The sequence below is a fragment of the Micropterus salmoides genome, unplaced genomic scaffold, assembly GCF_014851395.1.
Source record: "Micropterus salmoides isolate LMB-PRFRI ecotype aquatic unplaced genomic scaffold, ASM1485139v1 Ms_hic_scaffold_4, whole genome shotgun sequence".
Classification (NCBI taxonomy): Eukaryota; Metazoa; Chordata; class Actinopteri; order Centrarchiformes; family Centrarchidae; genus Micropterus; species Micropterus salmoides.
Window position 1 is genome coordinate 37,357,602 of NW_024043372.1, and position 20,511 is coordinate 37,378,112.

At 41.1% G+C, this 20,511-nt stretch overlaps 1 protein-coding gene and 1 long non-coding RNA gene across 2 annotated transcripts in view; one reads left to right on the forward strand and one right to left on the reverse strand.

Moving 5' to 3' along the window:
- LOC119886854 overlaps positions 1–20,511 on the reverse strand; it is a 31,677-nt gene that overhangs the window by 9,264 nt on the left and 1,902 nt on the right. The window contains exon 2 of the long non-coding RNA XR_005441557.1: positions 13,907–14,167. This is a non-coding gene — a long non-coding RNA (uncharacterized LOC119886854). The remainder of the gene's footprint in view (positions 1–13,906; positions 14,168–20,511) is intronic.
- The window catches only part of LOC119886852 (constitutive coactivator of PPAR-gamma-like protein 1 homolog), a 30,903-nt gene continuing 13,870 nt past the window's right edge, over positions 3,479–20,511 (forward strand). The window contains exons 1-10 of the mRNA XM_038697828.1: positions 3,479–4,247; positions 5,114–5,360; positions 5,451–5,533; positions 8,944–9,072; positions 12,441–12,531; positions 15,049–15,137; positions 15,228–15,484; positions 17,932–18,025; positions 18,115–18,336; positions 18,557–18,728. Of these exons, the coding sequence (XP_038553756.1) occupies positions 3,774–4,247; positions 5,114–5,360; positions 5,451–5,533; positions 8,944–9,072; positions 12,441–12,531; positions 15,049–15,137; positions 15,228–15,484; positions 17,932–18,025; positions 18,115–18,336; positions 18,557–18,728 (1,858 nt within the window). The 5' untranslated portion in view covers positions 3,479–3,773. The remainder of the gene's footprint in view (positions 4,248–5,113; positions 5,361–5,450; positions 5,534–8,943; positions 9,073–12,440; positions 12,532–15,048; positions 15,138–15,227; positions 15,485–17,931; positions 18,026–18,114; positions 18,337–18,556; positions 18,729–20,511) is intronic.

Here is a 20,511-nt window from a genome sequence, read left to right on the forward strand (position 1 = left end):
GGAACAGCCGCCTGTCAATTCGGGGTTCAGTCTCTTGCCCAAGGACACTTCGACATACAGCCTGGGGGAGCCGGGGATTAACCTTCCGATTAACGGCCAACCCGATCTACCTCCTGAGCCACAGCCGCCCCTATGGAGGTCATGGAGAACACTATGCACTATTTCCCTGCTTATGAACAGGTCGACCACAATTCGGTGATGAAACCTTTCGTGACCGGGAACCAAGGCTAAGCCGCTTGGTCTCAAGTATGAGAGAAAAGTAACTGGAGAATGACTTCACACTTAGGTGATGAAACAGCTAGCCAGCTATAGCCTAGCTAGTGACAAAGCCTGAGTGGCATTAGTGTGCTATGCCATCAGGGCACTGGTAACACTAGATGTCTGCTTAGGACGCAGTGTCACAAAAAAGCCAGCAACTATATCAACCAACGTAGGTACCTTGACTGTGGGTGATCAAGCCTGCAAGGGAAGTAGTATTGCTAGCTAGACCTAAACCAGATAGCAAATGCCGGAAAGTCATGATGTAGCTAGGGCAAACTAGCTATTTTAGCTAGCCTTGAAGTTAGCAGAAGCATGATAGCTAAGAGGAAGCGGAAACACAGGAACTCTCTCACAAGTCATCTTTGGTCATCTTCCTCGCGATATGTTACCACAGCTAGTTAGCCACTGTAGGTACCAAATCCGTGCTGCCTGTCGGATCCCTATCTGCACATGCGTAAAAGTGGTCCTGTCTGTCAAAGAAGATTACCACAAGGTGCCTGTTCTTAATTACTCGGGTGTTGTTGTCTCCCATCTCAGGGCCTCAAATACTGACGCTTTCAGAAAGGCTGACAAAGCGTTATTTGATTGCACAAGGTACCCTTCGGCGTACGTATGAGATTCCCCCGGGCGCATCTGTCTGAGATGCCCTGTCTAGACCGGAAGCGCTAGTAGCTAGCTCTGCAAAAAAAAACCAAATGGCACTCATAGACTTCATGGTGGCGCTATAACAATCAACTTTACGTTTTGGTAATTATCTTGAAAACGGCTTTGTTTAAAGTAAAACTTCTTTATCATTTTAATCTCTGGATTCATCTGCATCTTTGCTCCAATGGTCTTCTGCTCTAAAAATGTCAAATTGATTTCTAATATCTATTATTGCAAACTCGTCCCAGACGGTTTCGCCATTTGACCTGAAACTTTGACTGGATCATCTACGGACGTCGCTGATCAAAAGTTATCAAAAGAATTTTGATATGTCCATCTGTTTTTTTTCCCATACATTTTTACATTTCTGTCTTTATTTATTTTATATAAATGCCTATAAATCAAAATTGGCTTAAGCTATTGAAACCAAACTTGACACGTCTGTTCAGATGCTCAATTCGAGCTTTGCTGATTAGTCCTGGGATATTCTTCCATACACTTGCAAAGTTTATACCTTGTAATTTGCTGCATGGATTCGTACAAAATTCGGACTATACAATCTAGGGTCACTATTCAGTTCATGCATAAAATTTTGGAATGATTGCTCAAAGTGGGCGTGGCATATTACAACAAATGTAAATTTCTAGACATTTCTCAGTCCAAACTTCTAAGAAATCTAAGAAAATCATGTCCTAGAGAGCTGAACTTTTTTTCAGCACATCCACTGATATGTGACAAACGTTTGCCTCACTTCAACCTATGGTCAATTCAGAAGTCAGTCACTCTATATTTTTCAGAATATGCTAAATCAATTAACATCTATATCTCCATCAGTCTTTGTTCCAACGCTACCAAAATCAAGACAGACATTCTGTGGATGGCTGATATCAAGTGCTGCAGTGATATTCAGTATCTTGCTATAACTTGTACAGTATACATAACATTTTCTTTTTTACTCAGTTTTGGATCAAATGCCATCAAAATAATTGACAACACACCCAAAACCAGTAGAATGATGTGTGATTTGTTATCAGAATTTTCTCACCAACATCTTGACTGTTGTAAGTGTTTTTAGTTTAAACAGACAAAACTATCCACATCTGGCACACGTGACGTCACCACCTCAACTCGCGAGAAGGTGCATGGAAATACCCTCTCACCAGCAGCTTAGTCAATAAGTCACCTACTTTAACAACCTGAAGTTCCAGGGTTCAAATCCCCAGGTGACCAAGTCAGACTTGCTGACAACAGGGGTGTTCAGAGTGATGCTTAAGTTCTCTATTTTATTTGGATCCCGTGACATTGTCTTGTTATTTTTCTCTGCTAAAAAGTGTTTATGAAGTTTAAACTTTAAAACTTGGAAACACAAAATGTGGCAGGTGGGTTGAACTTTTCACCCAGTAGTCAGATGCATATAATGATACACTTTGATCTCAAGGTGATGCTGTAAAAATCAAGTTTGCAATTCAGCAATATCTCAAAGTCCAAATTCCTTCATCACATTAATCTCTTAAATCATCTGCATCTGTTCTTCTCCTCATAAAAATGTCAAATGCTGTATTTTTCAGGACTTGCTTGGATCCCGATCATTGCCTCTTGCGGCTAGAAATTAAAAATGTACGGTTGTATAAGGTTTTTCATAACTTAAATATATTCCTATTACATCATAGTGAACAGTCTAATCTCCATTGATTAAAAAACATTTTGTTATCTTGATTTGAAAGATTTGTTGGATCAATTTGAATGGGCAGATTTGCGGTAACCTTCGGTTCGACAGAACCACTTTTGCGCATGTGCAGAACGGATCTGGCAGGCGGCACGGATTTGGCACTGACAGCAAGTACGAAACAGAAGTGTGACCGTTTTGTATACAGTCTATGGTGTGATCACACCACAAGTCAGGAAACAAAACCCTCAAACCCAAAGATTCAACCTTGTCAAGATGGTTCCCATCCAACCTTTGGAAACCTCACTCCATAACATAACTTGATCAAACGGACATTTTAAGAGTGCTTTCCAGCATGTTTCACTTTTTGCGACATCCTAATCAGCTATGCCATTATAAACTGAAGAGCCCTTTTTCTTATGAGTAGTATGAGTTGTTATTGCTGTGAAAATGGCCCTTTTATTTACAACTTTATTTTTTCTTTAGGCTGAAAGAAAGACAGATGTGCCTGTATTTGCTTATGCTCATTTTATTTTATTTATTATTTATACATTGTGCTTGCCTATTGTATTGCTGTTTGTATAATAAAAATGAAACTCCTTCCCTTCATGGGAGTTAGCTAAAGTTGTCTGTAAAGGGCGGTTGTACAGATCACATAAAACTTCCTCTTTGACAAATTAACATCCGCTGACTTTTATAGAAATTATATATACACACATTAATTTTGTCAAGGGAACTCATGTATCGTTTCTTAACTGACTTAGCAAAGGTTTTGGCTTTAGCTGCGTGAAATTACACTCTCCACTGAAATTAAGCAAATACGGAAGTACGCAGCACGGAACACTCTTGGTTTCCACCTTTCTTATCAGACTATGGTTTCCACGTATCCCTGTGCGTCATGTCGTCATGTGTTCCCCTCCAGCTCCCTCTCACTCCGGGTAGACTCACAACCGCAGACATGGCTCCGTGAAGCGACACATGGCAGCTAGCAGCCATGAGCCCCAAAACAACTCACGATGCCTAAATAGCAGCCTTATTACGTTAATTCCTAAATTATTCAACTCCTGCAATAACCACAGCTACAAACCGGTGTTCAGTCACAGTCAATGGGAGAGGCGCACTGCAACCCCTTTCGGTTAAATATCCTCTGATATTTTGCTTTTTTAAACACTCACTTCGTCTTTTCTAACAGACGCGCAACATGGGTGTTCAAGGTTTCCAAGAGTATATTGAAAAGCACTGCCCCAGCGCGGTGGTGCCGGTGGAGCTCCAGAAGCTGGCCCGGGGTAGTATGGTTGGGGGCGGCCGGCAAAGATCCCCTCAGAGTCCGTTGAGACTGCTGGTGGACGCCGAGAACTGCCTCCACCGGCTCTACGGAGGCTTCTACACCGACTGGGTCAGCGGGGGCCAGTGGAACCACATGCTGGGCTACCTGGCCGCACTCTCTAAGGCCTGCTTCAACGGCAACATTGAGCTACTAGTGTGTTTCAATGGCGCCCTGGAGAAAGGCCGTCTTCACGAGTGGGTCAAGCGACAGGTAAACGAGAGGCAGACCGCCCAGCAGATCATCAGCCACGTCCAAAACAAGGGCACCCCGCCGCCTAAAGTGTGGTTCCTCCCTCCCGTGTGCATGGCCCACTGCATCCGACTGGCGCTCCTCAGGTTCCGCGTCGGGGTGAGTGAAAACTCGGCCTGGCAATTCCTGTTGACCAGAGCCGCCCCAGACATTAGCAGGCGTCGTGGTTAGCCTGCTAGCTGCTCATCACAACTTCACCCGAGATAAAAGCGGTGTCCACACTCTGCCGATGAATCCCAGTGCCTCTGAGAGTGTCAGCAGTGGAGTCACCGGCCTGGTCTTTAATGCTTAGTGCTGTTCTGATTTAGTTACCTCAGACTGTGAATGCATGTGATGATCAATGAAAGGCCAGGTGTGTGCTTAGGAGCAAAACCAGCTGACTTTACCGAACTTCCCAGGTCCTAGAGGAAAGAAAAGAAGGAAGCTGGAAGAAGAAACCAGTCACACGATGAAACATAAGCCAGATGACAGAATATTAACTGGCAACTATTTTGATAAAGATTTAAACAAAAATGCCCCAAAATACTTCCAACTTGCCTATTGTGAATACTTGCCAGTTTTAGCTTTCTATTATTTAAAATTTGGGATGCTCGATCTGCTGGATTGGCATTAAGTGGAGTACAGATTAAACGTAAATACAGTGTATTTGTTAATACAATATTGTTTTATCGCCCAGCCCTACAGGATGTGTTCTGTCGTAAATTGTATGCGTGTGGTGTCAGTATTCATAAATGAATGACACATATTCTAGATAACATTTTAAATATAAAGCCTATAATTCGTCGAGTATCCAATCAGCTGTGGAAGGCTTATTCACTTAAGAGTAGCTCACACAAAACTGAACCTGGTTTGTAATCCTGTTTCTGTAGCCTTTCCTCGAGTGCCTAATACACCATGTCTATGTAAGAGGTTTATTTTGAGGCTTTCCCATCTAAAGCCTAATTCTTTTCTTGGACACTCTTCAGGTTGTTCAGAGCATCGAGGACCACCACCTGGAAGTGATAGCCTTATGCAGGGAGACCGGTTTCCATGGCCTGGTGGCCTATGATTCAGACTACGCTCTGTGCAACATCCCATACTACTTCAGCGCCCACGCCCTCAAACTGAGCCGCAACGGCAAAAGCCTCACCACCAGCCAGTACCTGATGCACGAAGTGGCACGGCAGCTTGATCTCAACCCAAATCGTTTTGTCATTTTTGCATCACTGTTAGGTTGGTGTGATACTACTGGGCAGACTATAAATGGAACTGTTAGTATAGACGAAGTTGACTGACACAACTATGCTGTGTTGTGTTTTATAGGAAATCACATACTGCCTGATGAAGACTTGGCTGCCTTTCACTGGAGCTTACTTGGTCCAGAGCACCCATTAGCATCTTTGAAGGTAAATATATGGATGCTTATTTCTTTATAATCACAGGACTGGTAGTTCAGCGTAATTGAGAGGCAGCTGTGAATATTGTTGCTGAATGACAGCTGCAGTGGAACACACTGTGCCTGAATATTCTTGTCACAGGTGAGTGAGTGCATTTCACCTGCAGTGTGCCTTCTGAATGACTCAGATTTCTCAGAAAACCACCACACTTTCTCAAACAGAAAGGAAAAAAGTCTCTTTAAAAAAAAAACTGTTTTATACACGAAGGTCTGTTTATTTACGAGGAGTAGTAATTCAGCCTGTGAACGGTTGTATAATGTCTTCGGTGGTTCTGGAGCAGTGTTGACAAGTCTGAGTAAAGAATCCCTGATGACGCCATTGAGTTGCAATTTGGGAAATGCAGGATACATGGTTTTGGGAGCTTGACTCATTTTAGAGAGTAAAAATCAGGATTCTGCTTCGTCCATCATTTGACCCCTTTAATGAAGACTTAACTGCAGGACCACATCCATAATCTCCGGTCTACAGTGACATGTTCAGCTTTTAAAGCTTTCTCCAGTTTGGGAAAAACATTCTTATTATTAAGAGTTTAACTCTTAAAAACTCTGCTAAAGGCTCGTGCAGACTACACGACTTTCAGCGTTGGCCGATGGCCGTGCCGTTCACACTGCACAACTTGCCGTCATGTGACGGGAGTCTTGAAGTCGTTGTTGCGTTCACACTACGTGAATGATCGGTGACGGGGTCACACACTACACGAGCTGACAGCGGCTGAGTTACCCGACACTGGTCTCCAAACCACGTTTGGTCAAGAAAACACATGTGAAATGTGAAACAGGAAATGACACGAACCTACACACGAAACAGCTGGTGTTGGTTATTAAAAAGATAAAAATGATAAAGACAAAGAAGAAGATCAACTGCTGATTTACCCCTGATCACAGTCTGACGGTGGGCGACCATCAAATCGGCTAAAAATCGTGTAGTGTGAACTAGGCTTAATCTGCTTCATCTGGATTTTGTAACATTTGATTGACTGTCGATTGCCTGCAAACATGATTGACAGATTGTGATTCAGGTTGCTAAATCTCTTTTGGTGTCAGAACTATGTGACATCGCCTTTTTCCCAACTGAGCCCAGCCCACTTGTAACCAGCATAGACATAAAAGGCTAAAAATCTGCTAGTTGTTACAACAAATCTGAAACTGTCTGATCTTTCTGGAAAAGGACACAGAATTTTTGCACTGCTGGTTTGCCAAAGTTGTAAATAATGAGAACAGTGTAAGCTTAGCCACCAGCTGCCACCAAGCTGGACGTAGTGATTTGACTAAATCATTCATGCATGGCCAACGTACAGAAATAGGATATATTCATGTATCGGTGAATGGTTGAGTCAAACCATTGCATGACAGCAGTGCCGGACAGTTTGAGGGCACAGTGTTTAAATGGTTCAGCTGTTATTAAAGCCTCCCTCCAGTGTATTTTGACATTTCTGATATTTCATATTTTCCTTACAATGTTGATTACCCACATAGTTTGCCAAATATTTTTTGACAAATAGCTTAATTTTGTGCTCAAAGTTGCTTAGTTGTTAAAACGGGGGTGTGATGTATGACTATAGTAATTCCATAAGTCATACGTCATCCTCCAACAGGCGCGCTGTGATGCCTCGTTAAAAACTGTCACGCCGTCATGTTTGTTAAGTCGGAGCATCAAACCGATAAACTTCGTTGTGAGCTAGCTAACCAATTTATCATGTAATTTACTTACAGTCTGTATGTCTCTCTGTGTCTGATTGTTGGTTTCGAAGTTAGCCAGGTGTAGTTAGCTGATCCGCGCACATTCATTTCTATCATGGGTAAGTAACAGCTACTCCTGGCAGACAGTAAAGTGTACTAAACTTTACAGTGTAGTGATGTTAACACAGCATATTGTTAGTGAACACTCCAGCCTTCAGTTTTTGGTTGTCATGGTATTGTATTACGTCCAACTATTAACCACACCCCCATTCTCTGTTTGAGTCGCTAGCTGTGATTAAATGGAAAGCAGACTGATTCACATGTGGAGCCCGACTGAGGCTGAACTACCACCATACTGACACATTACGTTCCACTGCCAAATGACACCCAACAGGACTTCACAGTGCACACACTGACTCCACACGTCTTTACTGGTTTCTACTGCTGTCCCTGAAGTCTTTTCGTTTTTTCCATCAGTGGCACCCAGTAAGTCTTTCAAAAAGTAAGTAAGTAATTGAACTCATAATTTTCCCAAATATATATTTATACAGTCATAAAAGCTTTAAAAGGGAATTTTAAAAACTAAATAACCAAAGGATTGTGACATTTTACTGGTGGGACAGCTACTAATATATGTATAACAATATTTAAAAAGAGAACCATACAAACGCACATTTCCACTACACAAATCTCACTTTATTGACTTTATCGGTTGCTGTAGTCAGGATCCAACCTGGCTGGGACATAAAAATCTGATCTTCACCAAAAAAATAAAAATGATCACATGGACACTGCAAATGTTGTTAACCAAAACTGCACTATACATTAATGTTCATACTTGATAAAATCCTAAAACTATGATGAAACTAATGGAAGTATTGAGGCTATAAAAACTTATATTTCAAGGTGCTCTGCAGTCCGTGCTGCAGCTGTTTAACCTATTAATCTCTCTTTATGGGTCATTCAGCCAACAATACGTGCCAAGCCAAGTGTAGCTTTGGCTACTCACTGATTAGGACACTCGGCAGTATCTGGAAAGGGTTCTGAACATTAAGCGGCTTAATAGCAGAAAATGTGGCCAGAATACCTAAAAACAGTGAAATCAAAAATACATTTTACAAGTTGTAATTCAGTCTGCTGCAGACAGGTTGAAAAGCAAGAGTGAAAATAAATCCAATTTTTAGTCTCAAAATGTAATTTCCCCCAAAATACTCTTCCCTGCTGATGGAGCAGAATCTGGCGTGACTCCGGGTCTCTATTTGCGTCTCTGCGTTGACTCTTTATGTAATTACGGCGTGCGAAACATTCGCTTTTGCTTTCTATGTGAACACATTAGGATTTGATTTAAATCCTCTCAGAAATGCATCACATTACTGAAGAGAAAGCACACACACGCTTTCGGCAGATGAGAGAAAGAGATTTTACAAACTACAACATAAATGAATATGCTTTTCTGGATCAATTTGGGGTTAATTTTAATTTTAGGATAGGTAGGTTGTCAGGAAGGTAAAACTCACGTGGAATACTTACGTGCGAGTGTGTGAAAGAAAGATGTGCCAAATGGAGCATTTTAAACAGCAACAGGATGTTGTTGTGATCACTTCTATAAAGAGGTTTATTTGAAATTGTTCCCTGTAGCTTGAGTGGTTGGTCTGTTGTGAAGTCTGTGTTATTCCTCAGGTGCGTGCCCACCAACTTGTGCTCCCACCCTGCGATGTTGTAATCAAGGCTGTGGCTGACTATGTCCGCAACATCCCAGACATCACAGACTTGGAGGCCATTGCTAAGGACATCTTCAAGCATTCACAGGTATGAAAAGTAGAGCTGCCTGGATACCCTCATGTAGTCTTCGGGTCAAATTTGACCTGTTTTCAAATGTTTTTGTCTGAAAAATATGGTTTTCTTTCATGTAATTGCAACAAAATGACATGGATGGTTCCACACTACGCTCTAAACAACAAAAAAAAATTATCACTACTTTCATTGAATTGTGGGTATTTTATTCAAATTTGTAACACTTATGCTCTTCCCTGGCCAATTTTGACCTGGTGGTGCAAAAAGTCAATTGATCACACTATTGTGCTTTCCAGCAGATGAACACACCTGCGCACACACACAAAACGTCAAAGCTAAGTACACTCCTGTAAACGTGCTCCTACCACTCCTTTGAAATGCCTTTCAAAACTACAACAAAAGTTTATAAATCTGAGCTTTTGAAGCCTTTTAGCCATTTTAGTCTGTGACAACACGATAAAGAGGCCTCCCTATCGTGCTCTACCATACTATACTGTGTCTGAAGCTCTAGAATTAATTTTGAACCCTGTTGAGGAGGAGAGAGACCAGAAGAAAAGGATTTATCAGAATAAGAGGACAGCTGTAAAGAAGATGAGGAATATGCTTCAACAGATGAGCTGCTTCTACCAGAGCAAACTGAAAGGATACAGTGAGGAAAATAAGTATTTGAACACCCTGCTATTTTGCAAGTTCTCCCACTTAGAAATCATGGAGGGGTCTGAAATCGTCATCGTAGGTGCATGTCCACTGTGAGAGACATAATCTAAAAAAAAAAAATCCAGAAATCACAATGTATGATTTTTTAACTATTTATTTGTATGATACAGCTGCAAATAAGTATTTGAACACCTGAGAAAATCAATGTTAATATTTGGTACAGTAGCCTTTGTTTGCAATTACAGAGGTCAAACGTTTCCTGTAGTTTTTCACCAGGTTTGCTGAGAAACACGGAGTTTGAGCTCCCTCCAAAGATTCTCTATTGGGTTTAGGTCTGGAGACTGGCTAGGCCACGCCAGAACCTTGATATGCTTCTTACAGAGCCACTCCTTGGTTATCCTGGCTGTGTGCTTCGGGTCATTGTCATGTTGGAAGACCCGGCCTCGACCCATCTTCAATGCTCTAACTGAGGGAAGGAGGTTGTTCCCCAAAATCTCGCAATCCATGGCCCCGGTCATCCTCTCCTTAATACAGTGCAGTCGCCCTGTCCCATGTGCAGAAACACACCCCCAAAGCATGATGCTACCATCCCCATGCTTCACAGTAGGGATGGTGTTCTTGGGATGGTACTCATCATTCTTCTTCCTCCAAACACGGTTAGTGGAATTATGACCAAAAAGTTCTATGTTGGTCTCATCTGACCACATGACTTTCTCCCATGACTCCTCTGGATCATCCAAATGGTCATTGGCAAACTGAAGACGGGCCTGGACATGTGCTGGTTTAAGCAGGGGAACCTTCCGTGCCATGCGTGATTTCAAACCATGACGTCTTAGTGTATTACCAACAGTAACCTTGGAAACGGTGGTCCCAGTTCTTTTCAGGTCATTGACCAGCTCCTCCCGTGTAGGAGGCCCAGTCCGAGGGAGATTGACAGTCATGTTTAGCTTCTTCCATTTTCTAATGATTGCTCCAACAGTGGACCTTTTTTCACCAAGCTGCTTGGCAATTTCCCCGTAGCCCTTTCCAGCCTTGTGGAGGTGGACAATTTTGTCTCTAGTGTCTTTGGACAGCTCTTTGGTCTTGGCCATGTTAGTAGTTGGATTCTTACTGATTGTATGGGGTGGACAGGTGTCTTTATGCAGTTAACGACCTCAAACAGGTGCATCTAATTTAGGATAATAAATGGAGTGGAGGTGGACATTTTGAAGGCAGACTAACAGGTCTTTGAGAGTCAGAATTCTAGCTGATAGACAGGTGTTCAAATACTTATTTGCAGCTGTATCATACAAATAAATAGTTACAAAATCATACATTGTGATTTCTGTTTTTTTTTTGTTTTTTTAGATTATGTCTCTCACAGTGGACATGCACCTACGATGACAATTTCAGACCCCTCCATGATTTTCTAAGTGGGACAACTTGCAAAATAGCAGGGTGTTCAAATACTTATTTTCCTGCCTGACATGATAAACAGCAGGGGCATTATTTGTACGGCAAAGATGGATCAAATACCTCAGCAGGCATACTTGGGTCTGTTGATGCTCGCTGGTATTAATCCAGTAAAGAAGCCACGGCCAGTTTATGGCATGCCCAGGCATACTTTCATATAAATTAGATTTTTTGACAAAAATAAGTGTAAAACAAGTGGTTATGAGTTGGAAAGAAGTTGGCTAAGAAGGTGTAACACAGAATTGGGTGATAATTTATACATTATGCTTTTTAAACAGACAACAAGTGATGAAGTGGTTTCAAAACAGTATTCTGACCAAAATTTGACATGATAATCTATCAACATAAATTCCTCTGATCTTAACTATTAGTCAAAATAATTCATAATTTCTGATTTTTTTTAGCTTAAAAATTTGTTTAGTTTCATATAAATGAGATAAGTTGACTATGAATTCCACTAACTATCAAATGGAGTGATTTTGTGTGATTGAGTGATGACTAGTGACAGATTGATTAATCAGCCATTTTTGAGATAATCTGCAATTGGCCGATGCCTGCACTCACAAGGACAGCCAATCTAATCTAGCACTATTACTAGCTAGTGTTAAATACATACAGTTATACTGTGGAGAACAATGCGTTACTGTCTAAGATAACCATGTATATTATATTGTACTCTGCATGGAATAATGGAATTATACATGACTTTTCTTTGTTTTGATATTAGCATTAGTCATGATCCATACCCTAGTTGGAGGCCTGAGTTCATGACACAGGGTGGGGTAAATAAATATTTAACAATCACACCATGTAAATAGAAAGTTTTTAGTTGTGCTTGCAGCTGCATGTTTGCTCCCTCTGTCATTTTGGAGATTTGTGGAAGTGAAAAATCTATTGCCACATATTTGAGTCATAAATGTGCTGCTCTGAAAATAGGTAAAACTTATAATGTGGCTGGTTGACACTGTGAAGGATTTAATCAATCAACCAGAGTCACCATTTCTGTTATTTGTATTTTAGCCACCTAAAATATCAATGTATTTGTTTTCTCTTTTAGCATATAGCATCCTAAAAATGGTTTCAACCACACATGCTGTATTTGCATAGTTGCGATTGGTGTGCACTGTAATAGAAACGTCATATACTGGGTCATTGGCAAACATTGTTTGAAAAAGATCTTTATCTGAATGTAGAAAAGATGTTTTCCTTCTGTGGACCCCTTTCCTCTGACTGTGCTCTGTGTGTATTAATCACATTTAATGTTATCCTCTTAGTCGTGCACTGATGACAAAGTCATCCGCTTCAAGAAGGCAGTGGAGTACTACTCAGCGGCCAGCACACCCCCTCTATTCCCTCCACAGTTAGGTGGGTTTCTTTCTTCATTGGCAAACTTATTGGTACATGTACATGTTAGCTAAATGTTTGAGATGAGAAACAAAGACAGATTGAGAACTATCTCATCCCTTTTTGTTGAGAATGTACAATGTTCTTTGCCTGAAAGTCTATAGCTTTCTTACAGCAGACATTTTGGCTGTGTCCGAAAAGTGAAAAAAATCCTCCTTTCCTAACCACCTTTCCTTGACCTTGATAGAAAATGTCGAGGTCTAGGAAAGATGTGAACGGAGAATTCATAAGGACTTAGGAAAAGAGGACCGCGGGTCTAAGAGAATCCGACTGCTCTTTTCTAGGCGACATAATTATGCGACGGCGGATGTTCCTGATGTGACCTGCTGTGATGAAACTACAATGTTCTGAAGATGGACAACCAAAAGCACATCTTTGACACTGCGCCCCATGTTGTTTTAATGCAGGTCATCTAAATGTGGGGGTGGGGTAGGCAGAAGGGGGTGCTGAGCGAATAGCCTAGTAGGCCTATATGCACTGCCTGCAGTTCTGTGATCAAATACGATTTTACCCATAACTTAGGGGGGAAAAAAACAATCAAATGTGGCGGTCAGCGTTGATAATGTGATCATTGCCTTTATTGTGGCATCTGTGACTGAAGTAAAATTAATTATTGATATTGCTGAAGGCTGGCAATACATAACGTGAGCCTACACGCTACACATCATTATGTGCGTCTTTGTTGCAAGGATTTTGCTAAATGTGGTCAACGGATTATATCGTTTGGGTTTGAGAACGTGCATCGCATTAAATGTTGCCGCCATTCTCTCCTTTCCTTTTGTAAAGGATAGTCCAGTGTACCCTAAAAGGAGATATGAAAGGAAGCATTGAGGCACCTTTCCTTAGCTTTTAGAGACCAGCTCTTCTCATGGTTGCTACTGAAATACTTCCGGGTCACTTCACTCGGTTAGGAACCTTCCTAAGCAAAAAAAGACTTTTGGGACGCAGCCTTTGATTTGCCAAATACAGGTGTTATTAATTTAATCATGGCTGCAGTCTGGTGAAGCCTCGTTAACATCATTAGTAACACCTGTGGATGACTGGTCTGTACGCTAAGCCAGCCTGGGACCTGCCTGCTTTCTCCAACTTCACTTTGCCTGTTGTATTGTTGATGTATCTTATAACGTATTGTAATTTCAAAAATGTCTTCTGTATGAAATCTGTCTATCTAAATCTCCTAATGGGTAGAACAGAGATCTTCACAAAAATAAGTAAATAAAAAAAGAAACTGAGAGACAGATCTTCCATCATGTTATTAGTGTTGTCGTTGCATAGTTTGACGGCACTCCACAACTCCCCTGTTGGCAACATGTGTGTTTGGGAAAAAGAAAAATACCTTTTGGCAGCACGGTGGCCTAGTAGATAGCACTGGGGCTTCACAGCAACAAGGTTCCTGGGTTCTAATCCCGGTCGTCCCGGCCTCTCTGTGTGGAGTTTGCATGTTCTTCCCGTGTCTGCGTGGGTTTTCTCCGGGTGCTCCGATTTTCCCCACCATCAAAAACATGTTAGGCTCCAGTCAGTAACACCTGGAGCCTTCACCTGGCATTTCACTCTGAAGTTGGTCCCCAGGCGCTGCACAGTGGCTGCCCGCTGCTCCCTTCAGGAATGGGTTAAATGCAGAGGATGAATTTCGCTATGTGTATGTGACAAATAAAGTATGTTTACGTTACAAAACAACATGAGCTGACATGATCAGCTGTACATTTGTTCAAAGTTCTATTTATAACAATAAAAAAAGTTTCTTTTGAAACTGCAGTATGTCATGTTATCATGGTGAGGTCTCAAAACTACACTGTTTGGGGAAAAAAAGGAGGAAAAAAGAATAAAAAAGAATATCGGCCGATTTATCGGAATAGCAGATTTTGAAATCCCCATAGCAGAATTGTTATCAGTCTTAAAAATCCAGTCATACATCAGGCTCTAATTTTTACATTTTAAAATGCATGTGGCTTGTAAAAAATTCATATAAAGATTGTTTTTAGGTAAAATTTTACTTCTCTGATAGCATTATCTGATTTCTGAAACTTTAAAATATCAAAATTGGTATCAGCCTGAAATCCAGTATCTGTCATATATGCTATAAAATGTATTGGAATAAGCTGCTAGTGAACTATGTGTGACCTTTATGTGACAGCCCTAACTATGTTCCTGCTTGGTGTATAAAAGTATGCACATGAAGGCAGCTCTTTGCTTTTTGGCTGTGGAACCCCTCTCTGTACACCTTAGCTCATTGCAAATATTTGAATTTGAAATATACCTACTGAGAGCCAGTTTTGTGTTTTAATGCAGATTTCTATAACAGTATTCTGAATTTCATTTCAACTAATCCCCACATTTAAAAAATCCTGAATTCCCAGAAACAAATACTGCCATGAGCATGTCCTCATTGGTAACTACATCTCTGTACAGCAGGCCCAGCTTCTCGTGGGTCTACTGTATATGCTGACTCTTTTTTTAATGTGTGTATCTGTTTCACAGTCAGACCAAAACACTTGGGAGTGCCTGCAGCAGTGCCATCTCCAAAAGTGCTCAACATTCCACAGGGGCCACTGCCTGTAAAACCTGGGGTAAGACTGGGAAATACTAAGCAGTGAAATACTGCAGGTGGTTCAGCTTCATGAGAATGAAATGTTTAAGGTTTTCCTCACTGTCTTCAGATCCAGCACCCGTACCCAGAGCCTCTGGTGGAGTGCAGCCTGGCCCTGGACTCGGTGGAGAAAGACCTCCCGGAGCAAAACAGCTTCAGCAACATTCCTCATGAAGGGAAGCACACACCGCTGTATGAGAGGTCCTCTCCCATCAACCTTGGCCAGGCCGGCAGCCCCATCAACACAGAGGCTGCTTTCTTTAACGCTTCCTCCACATCCTCCTCCTCCTCCTCGGAGAATGAAGAGAGCTCGGGCACAACTGCCAAGTGAGTTTAACAGTTATACTCCTGTTACTGTGTCCATTCATGGAAACACTCCTTAGCTGTTACAGTGTGTCACGTTCATGGTCCCCAGCTGGCCTCTTCTGTTGGTCAGGTAGTCGTATCTGGTCTTTTCCAGGAACGCTGGCATAAAAAGTTTTAGGTGAAGTACAGGGCAATTTTGCAAACGGTGGAGACCAATCTTTTAAGCCATATAACCTGCATTTATTACAGCAACTGTACTGGGAACCGCCTATTACAAAGTACCGGCAACCGCAGTACTGCATACTGCTTTTCATAGTAGTATTGCAGTGTGAAAAATCTATGTATTTTGCAAAGCTTAGCCAGTCTCCTGTTTTGGAAAGTGAAAGTAAACAATAGGAGGAAAATAAATGTAAGTACCACTTCTAACCTTTCTTTCTAATTAAATCTTGTGTAAGGAGAACATCTGTAACAAATGTAACATTAAAGCTAGCTGCATTTGTCCTACTACCAATAACAAAGGCGTAACGTTTAAGCTAAGCCTGCTAAGCTAACGTTTGATATAATGAAGATGGCAACGTTACTTACGACTTAGATCTAACATTGAGTTTTATTTTTTGTTGCCAATTCAACAATGGCCTCTTGTTGAGACTGCCTGATTGTGATCTTGTAGCGCTTTGCGTTATAGGACACAGTACGCAAGGTGGACTGGTCCAATGCATACTGCAGATCTGAATCAGTATGACCGCTATTTTTGGCATACTGCTGATTTTGCTTTTGTGTGCATACTACATTTAGGCCAAATCAGTACATACAAGCAAAGTAGGCAGTTTTGAATACAGACAGTATTTGTAATCATCATCCTTAACACGGACAACATATTGTATTATCCCTGCTTTTACTGGAACAAGTTCAAATACAGTTAAGACTGTATTGGGAGATGGCTGTACAGTGTTAATTATTTCTTTCATAAAATCTTTTTTTCTTGCCATTTCCTGTTTGTTCCCAGAAACTTTGTTTCTTTGCTGTATTTGTTGTAGCTTATGTTTGGCAAAATAGTTTTTTTAACACACAGTAACTGTACTGCTCTGTTGGATCTAATCTCTGATGGCAAAACTGCTCTGATTCACTATGTGGTTTGTGTTTCCAGATACCCAACGAAGCTTGATTTTAGTAGGTGTATCTGTAAACACAGATCTGCAGATAGCATTCACAGTTTCCTTTGTTTGTTCCCTCAGTCCTTCATTTAGAATCAAGTCTCTAACAGGAGAGAGAGCACCGTGCACCACTGTACTAATGGTTAGGATCACAGTTCTTTTGACATTTAGCCGCTCACAGGATCTGATGTCACTGGGTTTAAGTCAGTACTTGTGCAGAAATCAAGCTTTGCTGGTGAGCTAATGGGAGAACCTAAGGTCATGAAGAGTTGAATTAAACACATCCTGACAGCTGTAAAGATTTGTCTTGGCAGAAACACGGGTATCTATAAAATGTGTTTGCTACACTTGAGAACAGTGGAAATCTTTATGTTCTTGTCAGTCTGCACTTCACTCCATAAATGCTCACTTATTTTGTGCAGCATGTTGCTGTTGCAGTTTACCTACTCAGATCTTAGTAATAGTGCTGTGACTCTTCTTTCAAGTGTGACGCTGCATCCACAGGTGCAACAGTATCTCAGCGTGGTGCTGGGCTATTCTTCTGTTCATTTTGTTACATGACATTATTATACATTTTCTACCTGTGGATGAATTTATTTCAGGGCAATGGGTGTCAATTTAAGACAATATCAATACTTGGATGATTTCTGTGTGGCTGTACATCTAAATGCTGCATTAAGGTGGGGTAACAAATTCTAATCCAGTACACATCTTTTTGTTAAATTCAGTGATTATCCTCACGCTCTGTGAGCTGTCTGTTCTGTGTGTGCACTGAGGAAAAACTCCAGTCCCGCACGCAACTCTATTCCAGCTGTTCCAGCCATGATGTGTGTGTCAGTTAAATGAAATGACTTGACCACGGACATTCAGCTTACTTTCTAATTCAAAGACATGCCGTTGTTTTGATGTTCGCTATAGTAGCAGCTGTTTATCTTATTTATGGGACACTGCCAGGTAGGGCTGAACAATTCATCAAAATATTATCGAAATCCCATGGCGAAGTGAAATCTCCAAATCACAGAAGCTGCAATTTTGCAAGGTAAAATGTGTCACAATGTTGTGGTTTTGCAAAGATGCCCCAGCATAAAAGACAAATCGTTTTCTCCAGACATAGGGGAACGTGCTTTTTTCAAAGGGACTCCAGCAAAAAGTCCCACTAAAATAATGACTAATATTGGAGTATCTGTCAAAATAATCACAATATGATTTTTTTATTTTATTTTGCATGTTGTTGACCCCTACTACTAGAAAAAGGTGATCAATGGTTTATCTTGAGTTTGCTAAACTAAATGATATGTATGCTGTCTTTTTTAGTCATGTTAGTGACCATAAGGGAGGATGGGAGAAAAACGGACATACTCCACATTCTGAAAACACACCAGAGGGAGACCTGGGGGACCAAACTAAAGTGAGTGCAACACCAGGAACACATTAGACCTGGTCAGAGATCTCACCAGGTAACTAAACTAAAACCTGATGTGTCCCGTCTGTCTTCAGGCTGACCTCTGTGTTACCCCTACTGCGAGCCCGGGGTCACAGGCCATATGTCTCCACAGCTTGAATGCCCAGATCCCCTCCCTGCTCTCCATGCCCACCAGGAACCACATGGACATCACCATCCCACCTCTCCCTGCTGTGGCCCCTGAGGTCCTACGGGTGGCTGAGCACAGACACAAGAAGGGCCTTATGTATCCCTACATCTACCATACTCTCACCAAGGTCAGGGCGGACTCATCTAGACTGATTCTAATAAGCTGCTCGTAGATTTTATTTTGTAATGGCAGTTTTTTTTAAAAATTGTGTTCATGCAAAACTAAAGAAGTAATGCATCACATGTCTCTTTTTAAAAGTGAAGCTCCGGCTACACAGACTGGAATCTGAAGTGTCGACAGTGAGTTGTTTGTGGCATTGTGCAGCATTAAGGTAACTGTCTTTGCAGGGAGAGATTAAGCTATCGGTCACCATTGAAGATGAAGCTAACAAAGACCTGCCCTCAGCAGTGCAGCTGTTTCGGCCTATCCGTCAGTATGTTTACGGAGTGCTCTTCAGCCTGGCCGATGCCAGGAAGAAGGCTGAGAGATTCACCACGAGGAAGAACTGCCTCCTTGAATGTGAGTTCTGTGGTTACAAAGCTCCTTCATGTCACTGTATCAAGTCCAGAACTGAGGTTTCTATGCCTGCTTTTATCAAGTGTCTCAGAGTAGGAAATTAGTCCACCATGCCAAAAAGTCTGTGATTTTTGTTCCTAGTGTATGTACCACTGGACTACGTGTGTTTCATCAATTTCTTAATTTAGGAAATCAATCATCTCTAATGATAATTTTGAGTGCTCGCAGGAGATGACATGGTATACTGGTAATCAAGTTTCCAATCAGCTTTTAAAAAGTGTGCATGACAAAGACTTGAAAGCAAGTTAGCATGCCAGGTGACATTATAGAAATACGTTTTCTCCACCTTTAAGGGGACATGAGTTAAAATACATGTCAGATGCTGCGCCAATATGAACATTGTAAAACGACGTGATTAGTTAGGGTTGACTAGGATATGTCACACAGTCAAGTGACGAGTACTAGCCAATCAGAACACAGTAGGGCGGGAGTTGTTGAAACTCTGGCAGGAAAAAAACATAACCATAATAATAAAAAAAAACTGAATCAACTGAAGCGAAGGAGACAAGTGAGGAGAAGACGGCACTGTGAGTGACAGGAGGCGGGGCTATGTGGGCACTGCAGCGGTGTGTGTGTGTGTGTGTGTGTGTCAACTAGCTATCAGGGAGAAGAGAAGCGCAATTTTCAGTATCAATACTGTGGGAAAAGTGTATTAAAAGCGTTATATTCATATTCATAATATTCAGAATTCTTCAGTATTTAAAAAAAAATCTATATATTTTCTGTTGGGCTGCAACTGAGTTATCAATTCCCAGAAACCAAAACAAGGTCTTCACATCTTGTTTTATCTGACCACATTCCATAACCCAAAGATTTGTCGTTTTAGTTTTAATCAACTAATTGATTAATCACCTTATTTTTAAGCTCAAAATTTTTGTATTTGTACGATACTCCAACCCACCACTGTCGGTTAGAATTATTTTTCAAGTCGATTAATCCAACGATTATTTTTTTGATTTGTCGATTAATCTGACAAATTTTGTGTATTCTAAAGAAAAAAAAGTTGCCTATTACTCAATTTAACATACCAATTTATCCAAAATAAATATCAAAAACATGTCTAATCAATAAATCAATATTTTATTCAGTCATCCCGATGAAGCACATTAGAATTATGACAATAGTAGTATCTTAAAATTAATCCAATTTCCATGTGGTGATAATAATAACAGATATTAATTAGGCTACTTTACTTAAAACTTTAAATGTTTCTTACATTTATTTCAATATTGAGTAATGCAGTTTTATTATTAAAATGTATATCTGCATCTGTGTGTGAACTGGAATGATTCAGACTGTGCAGAATGTCTGTTAGTTTCAGCTGTTTTCTCGCTCATACGTGACTGTTGAATAAACCTAAAATTTGAAACAGCCGAACGTTAGATGACACATGGTGTAACGTTACGTTACCATGACAGCAGCAGGGCAGAAATTACTAGAAGAAATACTTTAAAAATACATTTTAACGGACTACGTGTCCTCGTGCTGATAATGTGCAGAGCTTGTGTGGAGACAGGATTTGCGGTGCTGCCGTCAGTGCTCCGGGATACTTTCGCTTCACGTTTTCATGCTGCTTCACGTATTTGTGGACAGCAGTTGTGCTGCAGTGAAGCTATTTCCAATTCAGAGCTCATGGAGCAGCATGTCGTTGAGCTGTCTAAAATACTCCCAAAATTTAGACGGTCAAAGGCGTGGTCTTGTAGTTGGACCTTGTCTGGGGGAATCC